This window comes from Electrophorus electricus, chromosome 13 (assembly GCF_041902795.1).
Source record: "Electrophorus electricus isolate QZ-2024a chromosome 13, ASM4190279v1, whole genome shotgun sequence".
Lineage (NCBI taxonomy): Eukaryota > Metazoa > Chordata > Actinopteri > Gymnotiformes > Gymnotidae > Electrophorus > Electrophorus electricus.
In genome coordinates this window covers 9,497,501-9,522,648 of record NC_137509.1, presented here as the reverse complement: position 1 = coordinate 9,522,648, position 25,148 = coordinate 9,497,501, and the positions used below count along the sequence as shown (strand labels likewise).

Here is a 25,148-nt window from a genome sequence, read left to right as displayed (position 1 = left end):
ACATTTTAGTAACTTTCTTTTTAATGGATTTTTTTTAATGCAGAACAGGTTTCATGCCTAATATAACCCCAAATCCAGAGGCCTACACAGAGCAAAGCCAAGGCCTGAGCTGGTGCTATAATGCTCTATAATGCTCTATAATGCTCTATAATGCTCTATAATGCTCCAATGCGCTTGCTTACTCTGGTCCCCATCTGCACTCTCTCCTAAGCCGCACGATCAATAGGAATCAAATGATAATGCAAATGAATAATAAAGAAGGCTTCTTTTGGTCACAATCCGCTCACAAAGCCCATCCGTGTTTGGCTGCCCTTTCAAAACCTGACAGAGTAAACAAGCGTGAAATAAAGAAATGAGAAAAGGAGGGAAAAAAAAAACAACTAAAAAGAGAATGAGAGTGAAAAGGCGAAGGGATTATGGAAGACGGGGCTCAGTTTCTTCGGTGCTCCCAGGCTGTTTAAGGCCGTTTGACTGAAAAACACACACAAATCAACCGCAGGCTCGGATAATACAAGAAAATGTGCATTTTTGGGAGCGCCACTCAGAGTAGCAGCAGCAGCAATTGCAGCAGGGCAGCGTGGGGTGGGCATGATGGGCTCTGGAGGGGTGAAATTCAGCCTCAGTCTCAGTCAGGGCTGAGACGAGTTTAGACAGTGTTTATGGTGTCATGGAGCAATCGAGTTCATTCTCATTTACGTCAGAGTGCTCTAATAAAAGTAGGGGCCAGTTATTACACAGTCATTTGAAATTCATGAGCCAAGCGCAGAGTACTTAGGAAGCAGCCCTCACCCCATGCTTATTGCAGCGAGCTATACAAGCCTCCAGCTCAGAGAAAGAGGCGTTTTGGCACCGGCGGTACTTGCACACCTGGAGGAGCACAAAGAAACACGGATTTAATATGTATATTTTTACATACAAATTACATTCAGCTATATTTTTACATTCAAAGTATCTTATCAAGGTACCTCATAATAACCTTATCAAGTTATTATGAAGTAATCTATATAATCTGAAATGGCTCTTTTGTTCTTTTACGCTACTATATATGGGCCAGGAGTTCCAAAACTGGACTCATCAGGTCACGACTTCGAGTCAACCTCTGGCCTCGACTCCACAAGCCCGCCTACCTGCACTAACCTCCACTAAGTAAACACACCGAGAGGAACGCCATTCCACCTGCCTTGCCCTCGCCACACTTGGTGCCCGTCATGACGAGGCCGGGGTCAGGGAGGTCACCCTGGCCGTCCTGTGTGCTGTACACGTACGTGCCGCGGCACTTCACCTCCATGCCATCCGTGCGGATGGTGGTGTCGATGGACACGGCGTTGGTGCCCTTGGGCTTTTTGGCAGCGCTGTGGCACTGGATCTTGCCGCACTTGGCATCGCTGTTGGAGATGGAACGGCGGGCGACACGAGAGAGAGAGAGAGCAAGTGAGACACTTTTTTTTTTTTTTTTTACGCGAGAAGAATTCCGGTTTCTCCTCATTTGTCTTCTGTAGAAGCAGGCATATAATCAATCCGATTGCTGGAAATAATGCCATATCCCTGACACGGATTTTCCAGGTTTTGCTGCGGAGAGACATGTACTAAGCTCTCCTCCATTATCTGCCTGTAACTGAGGAATGAATAGCGTTAAATGAACAGAAAAGGTGAAGTACAGCAATCAGCGCTCACTCCAGCCCCAGCCCAGCACGCAGCCGTTCACCTCACCTCTTCTCACACTTCACATAGTGGCCGTGCGCGTCCTTGCCGCAGTTTCCGAAGGCATTTCCTGCCGCGTTAACATCCTGGAAGCAGGCATCGTGTGCTGGCCGCGCACCTGGACAAACCATGCTCACTTAATCACCCCGAGTCCACTACACAACCCCATCCATTCATTTAATACACTACAGATAAGATAGTCAGTCTAAGGGGATTTGCTGCTTCCGTTCAGTGCTTTAAAGGGGTCTAAAGACTGTCTGCTGAGGGGAGACAGATTGGAAACTATGCTGCATTCTTCCTAGTGTCATAAATCAAGCCTAAATCATTTTGTAAACTTAGGACTTCTGCAACATGCTTGCACCGTCCTCAATACTGCATGTGTCAGATCCGAAATATCGGCTCCACAGCCAGCTGTGCGTATAGGACCCAACCTGAGGCTTGCAGACATGAACATGGATGCCTGAGTTGACTGAGGCCCAGAGGCAGGTGGAGCCGGGATCAGCCTCCATCACACACAGCTAGGCAGCAAGGCCCACAAAAGCCCATGAGCTTGCAATTAGGAGCTGGGACAAACTGGGGTGGGTGGGGGATTTCTGTGCACGATCCAAACAAATTGATTGATGCACGCAAGATGGAGCTAAATCGCCAAATTGCGAATCTAAATTCCTGATGGGTCGGCCCTGCAGGTCCCTTCTGGTGTTTGTAAATGGATGTCACATGACCGGGCAGAGTGACCCCAGCTCAGCAATCAGCCGGCGGAGGGACGGGGCACGCCAGCTGTACGGCAATGTCAGGATATGACTAGCCCTCATTTCAACAGCTGTCTGCACAATAGAACCCAAAGAAATTTAAACAAGCAAGTTTGAATTGAGCTCAGTGACCGGGAGACAGCAGACAGTAATACCAGCCCAACGCTCCATGCAAACCTTTAATGTTTGTGCATGCGGAAGTTGTGAATTGTAGTATGTTTTTGACTGTAAGGCTTGTTAGAAAAATTTCAGTTAAAAACAAAAATGGTAGGTCTTTTTTTTTTTTATACATCTTATACATGATTGAAATAGAGTAGTCACAGATTCTATATCTTCTATCTCTCCCATGCTTTCTCCCATACAAATGTATAAAATTGTTTATATATATATATATGTGTGCATATTCATATTACTGTTATTTATATTACTTTGCTATTAATATTTTGTACTTCACTCATATTATCTTTGAAAGTGATATTAGTGTACTACTAGTACCCTCACAGTATAAAAGTAGCTGCAACAAAAAGGCACGTAATGTATTTTGAGTAGGCGATTCCCCCCCCACACACACACACACACTAAGCCCTTCGTTTAAGAAGTGGGGTTGTATGAGCGGGGCTTCTCACCGTATCCCCACAGCTGCAGACACTGCTGCTCATGGGTCAGGCACATGCCGTTGTAGCAGTAGGCGTGGTTGTACTGGCAGGAGGTGCTGTCCAGGAGGTAGACGTTGGCAGGGCAGTAGGGCGAGCCTCCCGTGCAGTACTCGGGAAGGTCGCACACACCGGCGGCGCCGCGGCACAGGGTGCCCGCCTGCTTCAGCTGGGGGTTGCAGGGTCAAAGGGTCGGTCATATTTGCACGATCCCATTTGTTTCCCTGTCAGCTCAGACTGCACACCCCTTGGACTCTTTATTAAAAGCCTGGGTACTTTTACCCAGAAGCCACTTTATGAGGTGCGCCTGTCTTATAAGTACACAGTTACACCCAGCTGGCCATCAGTTGACAGCACAGTTCATCAGACAACTTCCGTGTTTTTCATCGTCAGCGGATATTATTTGTGTCGTAAACCTTTCTAAACACAGCGGTAATTCGGGTACGGTAGAGGCACGGTTGTGGGCATTGTGTTGGGACAGGTTTCTCAAGCACTGCAGTGTCTAAGGTGTAAACCTGTGCCAGGGTCAGTGCTGGGTTCAGAGGGAGATGCTATCCAAAAATATGCTAGCCAGCCAAGAATGGCCCTGTGCTCAGAAACGCTCCACCGGTTAAGGGCTAGAGCACAGCCTCCGGAAACTGTGCAGAGCAACAGATGGGATATACACTCTAGCTGTCCACCTGCACACCCTGCTTACAAGGTAAAGTGAGTGATGAGTGTATATATTGTCAATGTAAAAGAAAGCACACCGGGAGAAGACATACAGGAATAAAGGGGAATTGTAGGTGATATAGTAACTAAATGTGTGAGAGAGACTCAGAGAGACAGGGGGAGAGTGATACAGAAGTGTAATAGGAGCTGGAAGAGAAGGAGAGACAGGGCCCCGAGCAACGAGAAGCAGAGACATGAACAGAGTGATGATAGCTGGACACCTTGCAGCCTTCACAGCAGACCCCATGAGCACACTGCGCGTCCTCCTTCAGAGTGCAGTTGCTGGGATGGCAGCAGTCATTCGTGCATTCCTGTAGGAGGAGGAAAGCAGACACACACACACACACACACACACACACACGCGCGCGCGCGCGCGCACACACACACGCACGCACACACACACGCACACACACACGCACGCACACACGCACGCACACACACACACGCGCACACACGCACACACACACGCACACACGCACACACACACACGTGAGCCACCACTCTGCTTTTGTTATAGGCTACTGAAGTGCATGAATGTGTGACCCTGTACCCACACAGTCAGCTATTTAGAACAAGTTATTCAGAGACAGCACAACACTTATCCAACACGTGCACACGCGCACACACACACACACACACACACACACACACACACACACACACCACCTGCACGTCGACTGTGGGTAGTGAACAGGACAATTTTGATCACTGTGTCAGGGCAAACAGAGGCCAAGAGGGAGAAGCTGGCATTCTGGAAAGTGGTACGGGGGGACTATGATTCACCGCAAGCTTTTGACAGCCATCAGTTAAATGGCCAAAGTGGATCTATGGTAGAGGAGTACTCACTGTAAAATACACGGGGGAAACGCAACAGGTTTGTGCCATGTATGTACATATGTGTGTGCAAACGTACACGCCCGCACACACACACACACACACACACACACACACACATACGTTAGCACCTCTGCAAGCGTTCTCTCTGACATGTGCTCAAAAGAAAAAGAGCAGGTGTTATAAATAGTGACAGACTAAGCACAGTCAGGACTGCAACCAGCGCCGAGCAGGAACGACGCCAGCAAATCTGTCGTCGCAGGCGGCCAGCAGGGCGGCCGAAATAGGGGCGCGTGCCCAACGGCTGTGGAGCGTGGCTCACGGCGCACACACTAATGTCCTCACAACCCATCCTACAGATAAGCCTGCTGGATCCTGGCGAGTGTCGTCTCTGGAACAGTCGCACTTCCGCTAGCCTCTAGGTTGCCCGCTGCTTCTCCGAAGCTTGTAGGCAACACCCTCTCAGTACGACAGGGTGGAGTATACAACACTCCTGTAAAAGCCCAGGTGTTGACGCTTAATTAGGACAGAGAGCCGCTGCCCGTCTACCTACCCCGGACGGCAGCATGTCTGCCCTCCATATGAATTATGACAATCGGGAAATCACATCTTTGCAGGAAGATGAGATTCTCTTCTTTCCGACTTGTGTAACTCACCGTTTTGATTCTACTTTTGAGTTTTACAGGTTGCGAAAGTGATCTGGATAATATGTGATTTTCCACTTTTCGCCAAATGTTTGCCAAAAAAAATCCCCGGACAAATAATCAAATCTGAGAATTTACACATAAATATTCCCGTGCAAATGAATGAGCATGCAATCAGACTGTGAAATTGCTTTTCATCATTTCTTCCCAAGTACAATAATTGCTTACCCTTTGTTTATAATTACAACCCAAGTCAATTTTTGTGCTTAAAATGAATTCATAAGCTATTTGTATATAATCATATATACAGATCTAATCATAACATCATCTATTTACATAACCCACGATTTTTTACCACAATTATCAAAGTCGCCTGCGATATCACACATATGCATTGTGTGTGTGCGGAGCCCACCTCTGGTTCTCCGCAGTCGCACTCCTCGCCCTCCTCCACGAAGCCGTTGCCACACCTCTTCCCCCCGACCAGGTCCTTCATGTTGGGCATGTTGAAGAGGCACATCCCCCCTCCTTTCTGGAAGTAGTTGTACAGGTCCTTTTTGCTGCATTGGCTGAACACCTTGGGGAAGGGGTGCCTGTGGGGTGCATGAAGTGGTGTGTTAAGCGCTAGAGGCTTGGCCAGGTCCAGGGCCCAGGGTCCAGGGTCCAGGGCCCAGGCCCAGGGCCCAGGGTCCAGGGTCCAGGGCACAGAAGGCGGTGCAAGGGGGCACTCTTACCCCGTGGCGGCAGCCATCACGCAGCCGCCCTGCTCGGCGCTGGCCTCCACACAGCAGCCTTCGTGGTCGTGGCTCATACCGAAGTTATGGCCAATCTCATGGGCCATGGTGGCAGCTGCCCCGATGGGCAAATCCGAGTGGTCCTGCAGGAAATACAGCATACACTGTAAAAACTGAGTGTGTAATGCTTCCTGACAAATAGTCTATAGTGAATCGTCCGGTGCGATAAAGCAGTTGAGGGGCTTTCTGAAGACATGGAGCGTAAAACTGACAGCATGGGACATCTCTCATAAACTATAGGAAGCATGCTCAAAGGCTTTCCAGGCTGCTAAAGTGATTCTTAAACACACAACCTCCTCAGAGATCTGGGTCAGCTGCTGCGCTCTCAACTGGTCTGTGTTAGGAAAATTCCAGAGCTGTATGTCCATCATTCCTGGATCCCTGCAGGAAACGCTTGTGCATCCATATGGGATATATATATAGAGAGAGAGAAATTTCTAACTAATTGTTTAGTTAGAACAAATTGACCATTTGGCAATTAGACAGTTCTACATCCATCATATGTTATTTGCAGCCTCTGGGAATGGACAGGCACTATGGGAAGCGCAGCCGCTTGGAATATGCCGCCGGCGGTGATTAGGTTTGGGGAAATTACAACATATCCCTGTGCAATTAGAGTCCATTAGAGCTGGAAGGTCCGCTTAAGAGTCTGAGGGCGTTGCCCCGCCTACGGGCTGGCTACATACCTTGGTCATCTTTCCCTGATCAGGTTTGATTCTTCTTTTAATAGTGTATAAACTAAATCCTCTGTGTGAGACTTTACTGCCATTAAAAATTTTCTCGAAGGAATAAATCATAAAATCATCCCTGCCATAATCATTAACAAAATGATATTCGGTTTACATAATATTTAAGTGGTCGGTTACATTCATAATTGTTCTTATTTGTGCAGAAATTGCCTTTATACATTCAGTGTTTATTACAGTGTCTAACTCCCTCAGACAAACTGAGTAATTTCTCTAAGGGAGTTTGAAAGAAAGCTGGCTATGCCCTCGCTTCACTGCCTTAAAAGATGAGCAGTTGTCATTCCCATTTCTAATAAGAGATTTCTAAGAGAACATGAAACAGTAACAACAGATCTGCTCTCATAGTTAAAAAAGGGGAAAAAAACTTCAGATTATTGTGTTGTGTTCGTTCGTCATCTGGATCACAGACATATTGGGAGCTGCATTATGTTTATCATAAACTGTTAAGGACAAGGTTTCGATATGCCTTACTTGTGGGAGGTTATTATGGCAATGAAACAAAAAAACACACTTTCTTCTGCCTCTGTCTCACATTCACTGCCTCACTGACTCTCACACTCACTCACACAGCCACACACGAACTCACATGCTTGATCATATACTCACCCACTGACACACACACCCACCCCCTCACGCCCTCATACACACACTCCGTGATACGCTCACATGGTCAAACCCTCGCTGACACATTCACTCACATAATCACTCACACACACCCGCTGGCTTCAGTGTGGGGCGAGAACAATGATGTACAGATTTTTTAGACAGCAGCCACGTCATCTCAGCTTAGTGCACAGCACACACACATACACACACACAAAGCACCCTACCTTTCAATATTGAGCATTTTAGCGTGCAGCACATATGTAAACACTGCCTCCGTGACAATTTTGAAATGGACCTGATTTGTCCAACAGCCATTTGTCCAACTGACTATTGCTTGACCACAGTTCTTCGTTAACACAACTCTGGCCACTTTTAGCGCAAGTCACGGACTAGTTACGTCCAATTAATATTCCGTACCACTCTCCTCTCTATGGAGTTCTTTAATAAAGCACATTAAAGCCTAATCAAGGGTGTGGGAGATAGTGATCTCGTAATCAGATCGATTGTACATCAGAATCACACACATGCACAAACACACACATGCTCACACAACAGTCCACGAGGTTTTGTCTGTTACTGTCTTACCACGTTGATGCCACCAGAGTTTTCCAGACTGCACATGCCTTCAAGGGGCGCCATGCCAATGGTGGTGCCCCTGAAGATCATCCCTCTGGCAAGGAGGAGACAAGAACATCTAAGAGTTATAGTCCGATCTGTGATGCGAGGGAGCAGAATTTACTGATTGGATGTAAGAATGTGGAAGATTTCTTGAAAGCTGAGTGCTCTCTATGTGTGTGTGTGTGTGTGTGTGTGCGTGTGTGTGTGTGTGGTATCAATCAAAAGTTTGAGCACAACTTGCTGAAAGATGTTTTTTTCCCAAGTTGCTAGTTTCTGTAAATAGGCTATTATAAAATGAAAGGGCATGAACATATTATAATATTCAAAACCCTAAACACTGGAATTAACGAAACCATATTAAAACAAACAAACAAAAAAAACCCCCCTGAAAACCCCTGAAAATTGTTTAGAAATGCCAGATTCTTCAGAACAGCCTTCATCCTCCTTTAACTTAACAGCTTCAACACACAAGAGATTTGTTTGAATTTCAGCTGTACATTATTATCATTTCAGCAGTCTTTTAATTGAGCTGTGGTTGTCCATGAAATGAAAATATTTATATTTTCACACATCCTTTTTCAGCAGTTACACACAAGAACACACAGGTACACAGACAAGCAGGTAAACAACTCAGCAAGTCTACTCCAAAGCCTGTGTAGAGCTGCATGTTTGAGGTTAGAGGTTGGGACTGACGTGAGGAGCTGGGCATTGTCGTGTTTCTTGCGGGACTTGAGCTTCTGCCTCCACTGCAGGAAGGACCACAGAGTGGCGTTTGGCTCTTCGTTAATGATGCACTGATCATGCTCCGTCCATACTTCTAAGCCAATCAGAGGGACCCGGATATTCAGGGCCCTGTAGAACTGACCAGTCACAACGCAGTATGTGAGCAATGACATGGCTTACTGATTGCTAACAAACTTATGGGTTATACAACAGAGCAAAATGGATTCAAACATGCAAACGATGTCATAGTTAGAATTACATGTGTTCTGCCCAATGTGTCAGAAAACAAGATAAAACTTGTGCAATAAACTAAAAAATGCTCCCACATACCTTATCAACGTAATTGGCAATTTCCATGATCCTTCGTTTAGTTTTATCAAAGTCCTTGTTTTGTTTTTTGTACTGATAAAAAATAAAGACATGTAAAGTCTTATGAATAAATGTACCTGTAAAGGACCAAGGTAAAACCTTAAATGTAAAATAAAAGTCAAATTTCATCTTATAAGAATAAAAGCTAAATACCAGCTTACAAAAAAAGATGTCAACAGCTTACAAGAAGCAACGCAAAGAGAATGTAGACTGAGTGTTTCACTAGAATTGATATATAAATTATTTACAAGATAAACTGTATATTATATCAATTTGAATGTTATGAGATGCTGCAACATTAACCTGAAGCCTGATCTCCCCATTCTAAACGCTGCTGATTATGAACACTTATTTTAAAAAGACAGAACAAGCGAGAGCGGAAGAGACATAAATAGAGCGGGAAGGAGTGGATCCCCGTTGAAGCCCCACTCCCTTGATTACTGTATTTAAAAAAGCAGTCGTTAGTCTGAAGCCTTTGTTGATATCACATGCAACGGCGGCGCTGGTCCTGGCCTGCGGAGGGACGGGTGGAAGGGGAGCGTGACGTGTTCTCCGCTGTGTAAGCTGCAATTAGCAGAGCAGTGGGTGCAAAGGGATCGCGGCTTTACCAGCGCGTTGTCAGCTACTATGTACAGCTCCATGTACTTGGTGGTGCCCCAGACATTCCGCTTCACCTGTGGAATGGAACAGATTAAGAGTTAAGCTCTTACTCCGCTTGGCTTTCTTTCACTTGTTGGACGCACAGTTCACTGGCATAGACCCACAGTTCTCGCCGTGTGGCGACCGTGGAGCCCTTTAAAAAGCAGATATGAATACGGTAGCGCATGATGTAGGCGGTGCTGGAAAAAAAAAAAAAAAGGCACCACAAAAGCTGCTACTTGAATTAAATAAGACAATCTGGAATGGGATATATATATATATATATATATATATATATATATATATATATATATATATATAAAAAAAAAGATTTTAAGTGGTCCTTCAAAACTCTTCTCAAGTAGAAATCCATTTTTTCAATTATACTGAATAATAAGAGTGAAAAGCAAGTATTTATTAAGTGGTCCAAACATTTCGTTGGAAAATTGCCATGCCTGCCAGCTGCTGATCGCGCTAGCGCTCTGCTGAAGCCCAGCTGCTGCTCCATTGATAACACCACCCTGGCAGTAAAGAGCTACGCTCAAACCAGCAACCATTCAAAACGCCATTATCTTATTGCCACTTCTATGACAACTACCTTTAGCATTACTGTTTACAAATGTGCAACCTGGCAACCAAGCCCATAGAAAAGGTGACAACTATATGAATAAGCCTTACAGGATTCTTTACTAAAAGTATGTATGTAGATATAAAATCTTGGCAGTCCATTCTATTTTTGAATCTGAGTGCACAAAACAATAGTTAAGTTAAACATATGGATAAAAACCACACACAAGAAATTGCCCACCAGATTCTGAGGCCATTCCACGCAGAGACACTATTATCACCAAATAAACCTTGGCCCATATAAAGAAAAAAAGGTTTGCCCTTTGTATCGTCCACCGACAAGCCAGTGCATCTGAAGTAGGTTTGCATAAAGTAAAATAATCTTTCCCAATTTTTTTTAAAATCTATGTAAATATTCGCTTGCACCAGTATGAATGAAGAGCACAGAAGAGTCAGAAACAAATGGAAGTCAAAATGGCCTTGGCATAAAATCCACTAGACAAAGGCAGTCAGCAGCACAGGGAGTGCTACTGATGCCCTTCTGTCATGCCCCTGTATCCGCATCAACATTCGCACAGCCACCTGCACCGATGTGCCCCGAATGTCTCTGTCCCTGCTCTAATCTGGGGGTCTGATTCTGTCTCACTGTCCCACAGCACAATTTATGCGAGGCTGTTTTCACTGACACGTAATGCAAAGTGTCCCCTCATCTCTAAGCCTCATTAAGTCAGCTGTGGCTAGTCATTTAAAACAGCGCAAGCTCGAGCTAGCGCTATAAAACACGTCGTTCTGAAGACGAGTGAAAGACGTTAACTCGTCCAATTTGCATAAATGAGTCATTTATTCACACTTGAAGTGCATGAAGAATGTTCCCAAAACAACAGGGCATCTAAACTGAAAGTTGCTTTGGCTGCAAGTATGATCCAGTCAGTGGTAATCTCGCGTGTAAGTGGCTCTGCTGTATGTGTAAAGGTCCTGGGGGTGTTTCATCATTCACAACTGAATATCGTTTGGATTTTCTCATCAGCATCAATGAGAGCAACTGTGAAGAACTTTCTGGCGTCTATATTTTTGTCGCGTAATGATCTGTTGCTTTCGTGGGGTTTCAGGGAGCCAAAACAAACAGCAGACCAAAGCACTGTTCATTAACTTAAAATGTCTTCATCATAATGTCATGTTTGCTTTTCTCCAAAGAGCCTAAATGACTTTACCCAGCAGACTAGATTGCATATGACATATTAAAGCCATTTTAGCAGGCAAAAACATGGGGAACAGGCCCATCCTATTTACTGGCTAATAGCCAACCCTACACTGCTTATTTCAGGGAGAAAAACACATGAGGAGCTTGTGCTCCTGTAAGGAGATGGTATTACTGTCAAAGCAGGTGCAAAAAGGATAAGTGGACCAGACCCGAGGTGGCCCGCTCCCGACCAATCAGTAACCTGCGGCAGGCTCTACGTCGACCCCAGTGCCTGATCAGAGGTGAGGCGGGACCTAGGGCTCTAGCCCTGCGGTGTAAGTCCCTTCTGGGGTTATTGTGACGCGGCCCAGCCGTGGCTAAAAACAGCACACGGTGAATCTCAGAGCAAGCGCCTCTCCCACCCAGCAAAACACAACCGTTCACATACACAAGTAGCTTCGGTTCAATAAGACCACAACCCTGGCAGCGTGCAGAGCCTGATTAGACTGTCACTCAGCCGTGCACAGGTGGGATGGTCTCTTCGACTACATCACATACGAGAGGAGCCACGAAACACAACAGACGAGACTGGAGTTTGACAACGATAATGACTCATTTTTATGGGTCCAGAGACATTCACAGATGGAAAATATTGAACAGGTCTGCTTGTGCTTCAGAATAGCGGTTTTTCAAAAGATCTCCTGCAAACATCCATCTAGAATGCTGTGTGTGCACATGTGTGTCCAAGCCACACTGGCAGGCCCAGCAGTTTAATGTGGTACAAAGAGCATTTTTAAGAATCAAATTTTCTTTTCTTTTTTTAAAAAAAGCTCTGGTTTCTGAACGAGTGTTTTTCATAAATACCCTTTGATGCAAAGGTTTAAGGAGTCCGCTGAACAGGCTCTGGTGTCCAGCCTGGTGGCCATGTCCGCACGTGCCGCCGTTGACTGGCAGGTCATCTGTGTGATAGAAGGCATGATGGAGAATCTCCCGCTCCCCAACCGGTTCCAGGTAGAACGTGTCGCTGGAGTTCAGCACGATCAAGCCCCTGTGAAGGAATCGCTAGAGGTCAAAGGGTGGTGAAAGGCTAGGGACACACTGGCCCAGCCATCAGCTGCCAGACGGCATCAAGCCATTATAGGGTGCCGGCGACACCCTGGGCACTGCCCATTTTCAGTCTGATGCGTTCCGCACTGCTGGCTCTAGTTGGTCCTTGTCGGTGCTGATATGAGGGATTGTGCATGTTGTTGGCAGTTGACCGTGAGGGGGAGGATTTTGATTGGCTGCTCAGTCACGAAATGAGATAATATAGACATAAAGGATTGAAGGTTTTGCATAAATGTATTCTGTGGCACTGTGTCCGGCTCTGCCCAGGCAGTGCACTGACATTGTATTTGGCTACACAGAAGGTAGTTTTGTTGTGCTGACTATCTAGAAAACAGGTGGAAAATTTGTCCTAAACCTGAAGTTACTGTATGCAATTATAACGAAGGAAGAAGCTCAAGGAGAGGAAGGGAGTCACTCAAGACTCAGTAAGCTCGCTAAAAGAACCCTGCACTTTCAGGAAGCAGACATTTCCTTTTGAAATGAGTAAACATAGACTACTGCCCCTACTGGTAGGGGAGAAGCACAGGTCATACATCAACCGTAGTCTGTTTGGTGCGTTGGAGTGTAAATACAGACTGGCGACAAGGGGCGACAGTGAGCAGATGGAAGGTGCTCATCAGTCGCTCGCAGTTGGCGTTATCTCTTCAGTGTCAGGTCGGCACATCCCTAATACTTGGCCGTGACTGTTTGAATGCACGGCATAAAGGATGAGAGGCATTGTGTATGCTGCTTTTCTGGGAGCCATCAGAGGGTGAAGGTTAGGCAACACTAGTAAAAGTAACACAGTGTGTATTGTGGATATGGCTGCTGTAATCGCTGATGACACTCAATTCAGTGTTTAATGGTGGCTTTTTCTGTCCCAACATCTCTCATGCACGCACACACACACACACAGATAGATTGACATACATACCCACAAACAAACATGCAACGCGGTGAAGGGGAATTTTAATAACTTAGTCTTTTAATGGGCGCCGTCGTGACTGGTAATTGCTCACAAGTGAAGTGGGTGCTACTCTAATGGTGGCTGTGTGGTTTCTAAACACAGTCAATGAAAGGTCATTTCAAAACCCCCATCAAGGAGCATCAATTGGATATTCCTCTACAGTAAAAACAAAGTCAGAGGTTAGTGTTTAGATTTCTGAAGTGTCATACGTCAGTATTCACTTAGTTTCACCGACTGCAGCAGCAGAGTTGCGTGGGATAAATCAGGCACACCTGTGTTTCCAGGATCAGTCAGCATTTAAATGAACTCTAGTGTGTCCAGAACGAGTGACTATGCTGACTCCGAATGTGGCATATGAGTTAGCACTAGCTGTGCAGGTCCTAGCACAGTCTAAATGGTCCTTGGCTTTTCACACAGGTCTGTTTCAAGGACTTATAGAGAATAATGCTAAAAGCAAACAAACAAACAAACAAAAAAAAACAAAAAAACAAATAAACAAACCTATCAGTGCATGAAAACAGCTTGTGGATCAAAGGAGTGGTCAAAGTAGGAGAACAGCACAACTCGTGCAAGCAAACAGTGAAAAACAAGAAAGCATGTTTCCAGTAGTCACTGGAGAGAGCAGAAAGAAGGTGGACGAGAGCTGTCTGGATGAGTGAATCCAGCTTCCTGCTGTATCATGTTGTTGGAAGGATGGGAATTTGGCACAAGTAACCTGGGTCCATGCAGCCATCTGGTCTGGGGTCAGTTGTCCAACTCAAGTTTACCCGAGTTTATCCTAAGATAGATGGATCTAACAAGTTTACCTCAGTTTATCGCAATCACACTGAAGTAGGTGAAGTGTTTTAATGTTTTAACAACAAGCAAAATCAATGCTTGTTAACATTCTGCAAATGATAGTGCTTGCTTGTCCGAAGACAAATTTTGTTTATCCTTTAAGGACGAAAACTTATTATTAGAATAATGGCTTCCAATCAGCTGTCTAATCCTCAAATGGGAGAAATTATTCTGAAAATTGCTTGACGCATACTCCAGTCACTGTGGTATTCCAGCCAGGCTTGTTTTGCTTTGAATTGTCTTGGCATGATCCTTATTATGTTTGGAAACACTGTTCTGTTTCATGAATGCCAATGTTTCTAATTCCTCCTTCCATGCTTTAGAGCATTATATACACACTGCCCACTTTCAACTTCAGCGACTCCAGTGGCGTGTCTTCAAAGAAACTGGAGCTACAATGAGAATGAACAGAGCGGCAGTGCAAGCAGCTAAAGCAAATCCAAACCTAGCCGGATTATTCCACTGGTTTTTACCAACAGTCTCAACACTGGCTATTATTAATGAGTGTGTCTTGTTTAATTGAAAAAGCCTCACCAGTATCTCTAGAAACAGGCTCCTGGGGCCTGCACTTAATAATGCTGTCATTTTGATATAGTACCAAACATGTTCTAAAATCCTGAATGGTGAAGGGAACGCCGTGAGAGTGTGAGGCAGGATGGCTCGTACTGTGTTCTCCGTTACTGTGAGTAAAAACTGACACATGGTTTAAGTTCATTAAGTTCATGCCATTTCCTCCAAACTGTTAACCAAGATGGTCAGATATGTCTGCATAGAAATGTTTTCAATTTCATTTCCTATGACCTGCATGTGCAAAACACACACACACACACACACACACGCACACACACATACACAGGCAAACATATTCGTGCATGCACAACAATGCATGCACAAGTTGCATTTTCTTGCATTTTCTATGACCTCAGCTAGTGTAGCAGGTCAACCTCAGATTTGTCGTGCGCCCATGACCAAATGAAGCAAACTTGTCATAGCTTTGTGTCGACCCAAAGAGAATCAAATTACATACAGAATCGAGAATATACCTCACTCCAGAGCATGTGCTCAATGCAGTCCAGGATGAGGGATTGCCCCGAACACGCCCATGATAGAAACAATGGTCCTACACAAAGAGAAATAAAAGAGAGAGACAGGGAGAGGATGAGAGTGTTTTATGATACAGGCTTTAATATCAGGATAGCAGGCCTCGAAATCAATTCAATATGACATGTCTAAATCTGGAATGTTGCTCAGGAAATAGAAAAGAGAGGCTTTTCAACTGGAGTGACATTTGAAGCTAAAATAATCTAGTGGAACAGGCCAATCAATAGCGACTCTTGTGGTGATATTTATAAATCAAACAGGATTTTCTACCTTTCTTTTCCATGCCACTGATGTCTTAGTTGGACCAGGACAGAGTGCTATTATAGACCTTTGACATCTTTTTGGGAAAACTCTCATAACACTCAGTCTCCTGAGCCTTCATCGAACATTTGGAAAGTAATTGCGCCACTTAATTTTCCTGAATCAGATCCAAATTGTGCATGGGTGTGAGTCTTGGGCTATTTAAAGAGCTCCTTCAAATGATCAGAGCGTGAAATTAGCTCATTTATTTGAACAGAGGGGGAAACAAGGCGGGACGCCCATGCACAGCGGACGCACAAATCAGCTGCCACTGGAGACACTGGCTGACAATCTACGCTTCTGAGAATCTCATTGGCTATTCTGTCAGCACCGCAGCAGACGGACTGGCCCCAGCTCCAACAGCACTGCCTACTCATCCCCGCATGTGCACCCAAATGTACACAACTCTTCACGTACGGTCACCCGTGACATATTTGCTTTTGGCATGCAGTGTGCAAGATGCGAATTAGCCTCGTAATTCCACTGAAAAACTCACAAGGCAAAATTTATACACTAAACACATCTCAGATGATCAACTACACGTGGGTAAAGGAGAAAACTGAAGAAACGTAATAAAAACAGTTCTATAACACAATAAATGTTTCTGCTGCTGTATGCTTTCTAAGATTCAGTTCTTTACTGCCTGAAGGACCATGTAACTACCACTCTAGTAGGAATATGTGCATATTTTCAAAAATATTTTAACCTGGGTGCTGGACTTAGAGTAGCTTATGAAAAGAACAAGAATCTGCATGTATTCGAAGCAATGCATGAAAAGTGCTGTGAAAGTCCATGTGTGGCTGCTTTGGTAAAGAGCCTGACATTTATAAGCACAAGGTCACAGGGCCTGATCAGCCTGGAATGGGGAGTGTTGGAAGGTGCAGTGAGATTGCAGAGAAGATTGCATTCAGAGGGATTTTATCAAACATCCAGTTTCCCTATCTAAAGATGCTCGGCAAACCTGCCAATATTTGGCTGTGGTTGTGAATCCAAGGGGTGAATCTCTTAAATCTCTTCAGTGTAGTTAAATGCTAATCCTACGGATCTTTGACATTATTCCCTCCAGATTCAACCTGAATGGGAATCAAATTACATGCCAAGTTAGAGTCAAATGAACTAATTGCCAATCAAACCAAGAGAGCGAATCTGAGCACTGGGAGTGCCCTGTGGGGCCAGTGGCGGGCGGGCCAGTGCCGCGTAGTGCATTAAGAGTGAGCGGCGTCGAAAGAGTGGGCACAGTGTGACTGGACTGGAGGTTTGGAGTTTGGACGAACAGCTGAACACTGGACAAACGCTATGAGGAACCCACAGCTGCCGCGTTGGTAATCTCTTTCTTTATCTTCATTCTCATTTAAAGACACTCCACTAAACTCTGACGTGATCTAAAACATAAAATTGCTATTATAAGAGGTTAACGATTTTTTTCCGTTTAAAAAAATAAATAAATAAGGGGGGTCCGAATCTTTATATCGGGCATACAGAGACGCATCAATGAAATTAGCAGCTGCAGTTTCATACTGGCTTCCTCCAACAGCTGAAGCAGATGTTTCCTAACAAAGAGACTGAGTGCCACACACAGGAAGACACTCAGTATAATGAAGCCAAAGGCCTCACATTTCCTGTGTCCACATGCATGCTGTCGTTTTCACAACTGCAGACCGTGTAATTCCTGACTCGCTTTATGCCGGCAAATTAGACGAGACCTGAATAGGCTTTAATAACTTCTCCTGACATATGAAATTGAATTCTAAAAATATGAAGCTCTGTGTCATGACAGTGTAATTTGCCTGATGCACAATTTACATCCATGTGAACTGCATCTGAAGGGCAACTTTTTCATTAACACTATAAAATCCAACTGCTGCAGCCGAGTAGGTGCATACCAGTGCATGAGTGTACGAGAAAGTCATTTTAATAAGATTGCTAGTAGAGTCATTTAGTGTCAAATAAGTTAGTGAAAATGGCATGCTCCTGCTGTATCAGGTAAATGAAAATGTGGCAACACCAGCAGTAAATTTTGGACCTGTGGCTACATTTAAAATAAAACTTCAAGACTATACGAGCAAAGTATTTTGAACAGTATTTTAAGGGGAACAAGGTGCAGGCTCTCAAAGTCTAATCTCTCTCATCTACGTTCTGAGTTTATCTTTTTCTGGGTAGAAAGTCATGCTGACAAGATTAGGATTAAATTGGAGATTAAGCGCGGCGGCAGAGAGGCCATAACCAGCACCTCATCCAGCAATGCTGCCGTTGTGCGTGTGGTACGCAGGGGCTGCACACCTACTTTGTCTTCCTACAAGCAGACTCCACACATACAGCTTCTCAAGGGCAAGAAGTCAGCATGCACACAGAGCGCGCTGCGCGCTGCACAGCGGCAACATCCGCTATCATCTTAATTGAACCCGGCAGTTCACGCCTTACCAGCGAGCGACAGGAACCCAGGTGAACTTTTTGTGCACCTTCCTGCAAGAGTATGCAATAAACCGTCCCAGGTAAAACTGCACTCAGCAGCAAAAAAAAAAAAACAACAAAAAGAATTTAAAAAAGTAATCAAAAGGAGGACAACAAATGTCGGCTACATCTTTCGAACCGCGTGGTCATGTGATCACGTGGCCCAACTTATGAGAATGATGCCTTTGGGGAGGGAGAAGGGGAGGAGACGTGAGACAGAACAGGAGAAGAGAAGAGAGAAAGGAAGGGGGGAGAGAGAATGAATGAAAGATGAAGATGAAGTGGACCATACATCTTACTTACAGTGTGGTTGTTAGTGAGGGTTATAGGCCGGCCATCTTCATAGTGAGTCATAGAGAATTCTTTTCCCAGAAGTTCCCTGAAACACACACACACACACACACACACACACACACACACACACACACACACACAAAGACAACTGTTTAATTTTTTGCTCATAAAAATATTTCCACTGAAAAACATCCCATACATTAGAGCATTAATTTCCTTTAATGACATATTTATCACTTGCAATCTTGTTGAACATATTTCCTCCACAGCAGACAAGCAGTACAGCTGCGGACTAATCTAAACAGCACCCTCGGCAAACCCTGTGATTTTGATCAACGCCCCTTTGCTAGAGTGATGAGATATTTTGGCTGCATGCTATTCCCTCATTCCTCAGCCAAACCCATCAGACCAGGAGGAGGACAGCCATGGACATCAAGTTCAGAGAGTTCTGTGTAGATGCGTCCTCTTCACCAGCACTGACTCAAGTTCTGTGCGTGTACACCCTTCTGACTAACACCGATTCCAGTTCTGTGCACATGCGTCCTTTTGACTAACATGGATTCTATATTCAATTGGGAAAGTGAACTACAAAATGCTTCATTTTCCTCTTCAAGGCTGTGAGTGGGTTTCAAAGCAGAGAGTTGCCTGTTCAGAAAGGGAACGGGTCCCAGACACACCTCTCCTCTCCTCTGCAAGTCGTCCCATTACAGGTGAATCCTTTCTCATCATCATGCTCTCACGAAACTGGAGTGTACCCAGAGGAGCCCGGCATAAGCTTCAGTACATTCTCAGGCAGGCTTCAGCACGAGCTTCAGGCTGTAGCTGTCAGGGCTAGGCAGTGGTTAGAGAGAGAAGCACTGGAAAGGGAGGATTGGACACCGCAATCTAATCACCCCATTTATTTCCTTCACCACTCTCTCTCTCTCACTCTCTCTCTCGCACACACACACACACACACACACACACACACACACACACACACACACACACACACACACACGGATTGGTAATGAACACACCCATTACGATCCATACGCACAAGCAAATGCCATACACACACACATAAACACACACCATCTACCATCTCATACTTTCAGGTCAAGCTGTTCTAATTGCAGAGCCTTTCGACTCTGCTGGCTGGACATGGCCAAGCCAGGGATTATGGGCCTCTCTGGCCAAGCACAGCCATGCTGCATCTGCAGGGCGCCCTCTCCCCGCCGAAGCCACAAATCAGTGGGCAGGCCGGGTGCAGCTGGTAGAGGCTGTGGCACCAGTGTGCCACACTGCCCCTCTGGACTAGTCATTAACTGCTAGTGCTGATCCTAATGGAAAATAAATTATACATTGCAGGCTTTCGGCAATAACTGAATGACAAATAGTAGACACTGAATGTTTACAAACCAGCCTATCGATATGAGTGTGTGTGTGTGTCTGTGTGTGTGTGTGTGTGTGTGTGTGTGTGTGTGTGTGTGTGTGTGTGTGTGTGTGTGTGTGTGTGTATGTGAGTTAGAAAGGGGGAGGGAGGAAGACAGAGAAAGAGAAAGTGAGAGAGCATAGCATTTCCTGATACATGTTGTACCCATGGGCTGCTCTTTCATTCACAGCAGGTTTAAATCCACAGTAGGTTTCAATCCAATATTCTGCTGTAAATTGTCAAGCTTTCTAAGCAGACAAAACTCAAACATGAAAATGCCACAATCATATGACGCGAAACATCTGAAAGTCTGAAGATGTCTGGGAGATGACGGTGAATGAAAGAATGCTTGCAACATGAATGTAGCAATCACCAGACAACATGACCTTTAGCATCCGACAAATGTGGAACGATGGTTCAACGCCTAACTGGTGTTCCAGCGCGGACTACCACTGTGATTTCAGAGGTGAGTGTGTGTATGTGTGTGTGCCTGTGCAAGCGTGGGTGACTTTGTGAAGAGTTGAGGTCTGTGACATTTACAACAAAAGCACTGCTGTTTACACTGTTTTCATTACGGGAGTATATTTATCTGCCCAATTCATAATATACTTCTCATTTCTGGGGCCATTTGTGTGACCCCCTCTCAAACATTTCCACTAGTCATGCCACTCCAGCATCCAAGACGGACAACGGTGCTAATCCACTGGTCATAAAGAACAATAAACAAAGGAGACTAATACAAATGCCAAAGCTGGGTGCAGCCAGCATTGACTGGCCTCCCAAATGTGCATATCACACCATATCTAATGCAGTACCTAATGAAATATTGGCATTAACTACCATTTGCATATTGCTTTAATGGTTGGCTATGGCGATAGTTAAACAAAATGGTCTGCCCATTTGGCTAGCCCCCAGCACATCGCTCCAACACCAGAACAAAGGACCCAGAATTCACCTCTTCTCAGTCATTCGGAAAAGCCCAGACAATCACTGATTCTGACCAGCTCCCCAATTAGCCCTGGCTTAGAGCAGGAGCTCCCAGAAGCTTCAGGGTAAACAGCCTCATGCTTTCCAAACCCAGCCAGACAGGACACCCAGACAGACAGGACACCCGGCCGGACGGGAGTCGGTTAACGGAGACAAGCAGCCCAGCACAATTACTGCATTTCTCTGGGCTCGCGCTCGCCTGTGGTGGTTCAGGACCAGTTGCCCTGCTTCTAAACCTGTGCTAAAGCATCAAAAACAAGCAGTCACGCTGTTCTCAGAACAGCACACGAGGGAGCACTCCTCCCGACCCAGTGATGGTATGTTTTACTGGTGACCCTCACTCCCAGGTAACAAGTAATAAGAAGACACGAGCAGACACAGACTAATTATCAAAGTCATCAATCATTTTATGTTTCTTCTAAATAAATCCTACTGTAGTTGAAATTCTAAATCTCTGTTGTGTATCAGATTTAATGCGTGCTTCATTGCCAGGTGCTGGAGACTTTATGGATATATTTTATTTATTTATGGATATATTTTTTATGCATGCCAATCTAACTCTAAAAGAACAAGCTTACGCTCAAATATGCATCTAATGTACAGTGTGCATATAAATCGATTATTTCTTGTGGGAGAAAACACCTAGCAGGACCCAGTAGGCAACACTTTGCTGTATCTATTAAATGCTTTTTGTAAACAAAGGAACTATAGAGGAAAGCACAGCTACACATACTTAACGCGTTGTTCCGTGCCTAATTGGACTTCTTTTAGTGTCGTAAGGGAATAACGCTTTTGCGTGACAAAGGTAAACTGAAAGCACATTTGTATTCAACATTCATCATATCTACATACGCCGGCTACATCTTGATTATCTCTGCTGGCCGGCTATTATGGTCCGACGGTAGAGGACAGGTTAGGAAGCGCTGTTCTATTCCAGCCAAAGGGCAAGCAGCGCTACTCTTTGCGCTTCTGCTTTAATGGGTGTGAAAGTATTCCTCAGCAAGCCCCCAGCTCAATATTTCAGGACGTAAGCACTGGCCAGGAGGTAGCGGCAGGTCGAGAATTAAGCTCAGCTCAGCTGATGTAATTCCTTTTAATGAGCAGGCCTGAACCATGTGACAAAGCTTTAACTGGATTCTGGTGTGAGCGAGGGGGTGGTGGGTGTCAGGGTAGTGTGTGTGTGTGTGACTGTGTGTGTATGTGTGTGTGTGTGTGTGTGTGTGTGTGTGTGTGTGTGTGTGTGTGTGTGACTGTGTGTGTATGTGTGTGTGTGTGTGTGTGTGTGTGTATGTGTGTGTGTGTGTGTGTGACTGTGTGTGTATGTGTGTGTGTGTGTGTGTGTGTGTGTGAGTGTGAATGTATGTATCTTCTTCTCCTGCTAATGATCTTGGTGATCAGTCCAGTTAGGAGTATGCTAAGTAGAGGAGCAGAGCATGAAAGAGGGAATGAGACAGAGGGGCTCAAAGGAGAAATGATGTCAGTCAAAACTGTCTTGAGGGCAGGGGGTTGAGAGAGAGAGAGAGAGAGAGAGAGAGAGAGAGAGAGAGAGAGAGAGAGAGAGAGAGATTGCCTTGATAATCAGAAAATTAAAACAAGTAAAAACAGATTCTTATTGTCTGTGTGTGTGTGTGTGTGTGTGTGTGTGTGTGTGTGTGTGTGTGTGTGTATACTTTGCTATTTTAAACCACTCTAGAGGTCTGTAAGAGCTGTCCAGTGGGCTTTGTAGATTAATGTTCTTGTTTATGTGCAGCTGCACAGAAGAGTCAGAAGATTCTAGGACAGTTGTGGGTGTGTGTGTGGGTGTGTGTGTATGTGCCATTATGGGTGTGGGTTCCTCGACCAGAATTATAACAGGTGCACATTAGCAACCAGCAATATTTGGAAATAACTCACCCACTGTCTTCTGAAACAGTTTACTTCTTTTACAATGAATGAAGGTTCAATGAGAGAGGACCCATAACATGTTTCTCCAGTGTGGGGTATAAAAGTCTCCTCTCCTCCCCTCTCCTCTCCTCCCCTCTCCTCTCCTACCCTCTCCTCTCCTCCCCTCTCCTCTCTTTCCCTCTTTCGGAGCAGCTAACAAAGCCATGTGGCTCCCTCTGTAAACAGGAAGGCCGAGGCTGGAGTGTGATGCACTGGAATGGACAATCCATCTCCGTCCTGCTTTTAGTATTAGCGCAGGGATGCGTATATAACAGGGATTCATTTGTAAGCACAATATCAAACCTGCAGATGGGCGGAACCTTGAGAGAGTGCAGGAGAAACCACACTTGAAATTCTCCTAGGTCTGTGACAAAAAACAGCTGTGAGGGTGGAGTAATGAAATGTAACCCAGTCTCCTACTGCTGGTGTACCACAACTGCCATTTCAGTTACTGACGAAGGTGTGGTTGGCTACATCGGTAACGGATGCAGCAGATATTAGGCTCTAGTGCTGTTTCTAGCTGAGGCACTAACACGATACCATCTGGATATCCAAGTTCACCTCTATTGATGTTAATGTAGAAACGCTAAATGTGTTAAGGCTTATACACATGCATAGTTCAACATCTGCAAAATAGCATAAAACATATGAACAAATACACAAAATTGACTTAAAGAAATTTACAAAATACACCCCAACATTAGACAAACTGCTCATCTTATTATCAGAAAATAAATCTGCATGTTGCCTTGATGATATCTGCCTACAACAATGTAATACAGGAAGTTCTTCACACTTTTATATATTTATGTAACAATGTATTATTTTTATGCACTTGTGTATTTAATTTTTGCTTTCTCTTATTTTCTTCTCTGAATATGAACACTGAATATGAATAAATAAAAATAAATAAACATGTTTACTATCCCCCCCCCCCCCCACCTCTCTTGAAAAAAATATATTTGAAAAAGTGCAAGCGGCTTGATGATACTCAGTTTTAGAAAATTTCTGCTTTAATATCTGTTTGCCGCTGTCAGTCACCTTTGAAAGTGTTGAATGCATCTGCAGTTTTGAGAAGCTCTACAGAGGTATGAATGTCACACTGTGTTGGTACTGAAATAAACCTATAAGCTACTGTGGTGGCCTACATCTTCCCAGTTAGAACAATATGATAAATTGATTCGGAGAAAAAAAGAACGTTAGCTCAGCAAGAAGCATACACACACACACACACACACACACACACACACACACCCACACACTGACACAGTGACATCCTGTAACAGTGAATGTCCTCTTTTCCTTTGTGTCAAAACATGTCTCTCATTTCCAGGTTTTTAAACACAGCGGACATAGTGAGACCAGCTGCAAGCTGCTTCAAGGTGAAATGGAGCCAAGTCTGCTAGTGTGTGAAAGAGAGAGAACAGGGAGAGAAAGAAAGAGATAGAAACAGACAGAAGGAGAGAGAGCGCGAGAGCGAGAGAGAGGCTGAATGTATGTAGAGAAATGACCCAGTGACCCACTGAGGGCATAACATTCCACTTTTAAGCAGCTCCATCTGTGGACAATCACTTCCCTTACCTCCTCAATACCAAAGCCAAAGGCTAAGGAGAGAGAGAGCGAGAAATGACACTGAAACGAGACAAGTAACTAAGTAAAAAAGCAAAAAGGCGGAAAAGACGAGCCAGCGTGTCCCTGCTCTCCTTCCCTTTCTCTCTCGGCTGCCCACTCGGCCGTGCTCGGGCTGCGGTTCAAGACGTGGCAGGGTACTGGGGCCAGGGTGGGGGAGGGACTATAAATACTTCAGCGCTACGACTACACTGTTAGCCCCGCTGTAAGTCTTCATGCTAAAACTACCGTGTGTGTTCTTCCCCGGTGAGGAAAACACAACCGCCCTACCTGCTGGCACTGAGCCCACTACCCGGGGGACCACCTCGGTTTGGCACCAGATCAGGCATGCAGGCCGCTAGGGTTCATAGGGTCGGGGGTGGTTTGAGTCGCCGCCCGCTGTGGACTCCCATCCAAGTACATGACTGTGGATGTGCAGTGAGATTGGAGCGGAGCACGGAACTGGGCTGGGCTGACATGCCTGGGACACCTCTGAGCACTCCGGCGACAGTTTGGACAGGCAGGCAGACGGGCAGACCTTCCACATGCCAGCCCAGGTGCGGGAGGGCAGGAGGACTCCCACTAGCCGAAACTGCCTTTTCAAACAGTGTCACTTTCTGAGCTTTATATTACAAACACAGCTGAT

The 25,148-nt window shown here is 45.1% G+C and overlaps 1 protein-coding gene across 6 annotated transcripts in view; it reads right to left on the bottom strand.

The window, feature by feature from the left end:
• adam19a (ADAM metallopeptidase domain 19a) overlaps window positions 1–25,148 on the bottom strand; it is a 59,153-nt gene that overhangs the window by 5,156 nt on the left and 28,849 nt on the right. For 3 of the 6 annotated variants that reach the window (XM_081694411.1, XM_081694409.1, XM_081694408.1), the window contains exons 4-17: window positions 18,580–18,655; window positions 15,468–15,544; window positions 12,399–12,582; window positions 9,757–9,822; window positions 9,110–9,181; window positions 8,750–8,916; window positions 8,024–8,108; window positions 6,027–6,169; window positions 5,708–5,885; window positions 4,036–4,125; window positions 3,077–3,272; window positions 1,711–1,819; window positions 1,157–1,385; window positions 790–867 (exon numbers count right to left, since the gene is read on the bottom strand). In XM_081694411.1, the coding sequence (XP_081550537.1) occupies window positions 790–867; window positions 1,157–1,385; window positions 1,711–1,819; window positions 3,077–3,272; window positions 4,036–4,125; window positions 5,708–5,885; window positions 6,027–6,169; window positions 8,024–8,108; window positions 8,750–8,916; window positions 9,110–9,181; window positions 9,757–9,822; window positions 12,399–12,582; window positions 15,468–15,544; window positions 18,580–18,655 (1,750 nt within the window). Of the gene's footprint in view, window positions 1–789; window positions 868–1,156; window positions 1,386–1,710; window positions 1,820–3,076; window positions 3,273–4,035; window positions 4,126–5,707; window positions 5,886–6,026; window positions 6,170–8,023; window positions 8,109–8,749; window positions 8,917–9,109; window positions 9,182–9,756; window positions 9,823–12,398; window positions 12,583–15,467; window positions 15,545–18,579; window positions 18,656–19,247; window positions 19,445–25,148 lie in introns of those variants that run through there. The other 3 variants (XM_027003781.3, XM_027003780.3, XM_081694410.1) reach the window with 2 other exon arrangements.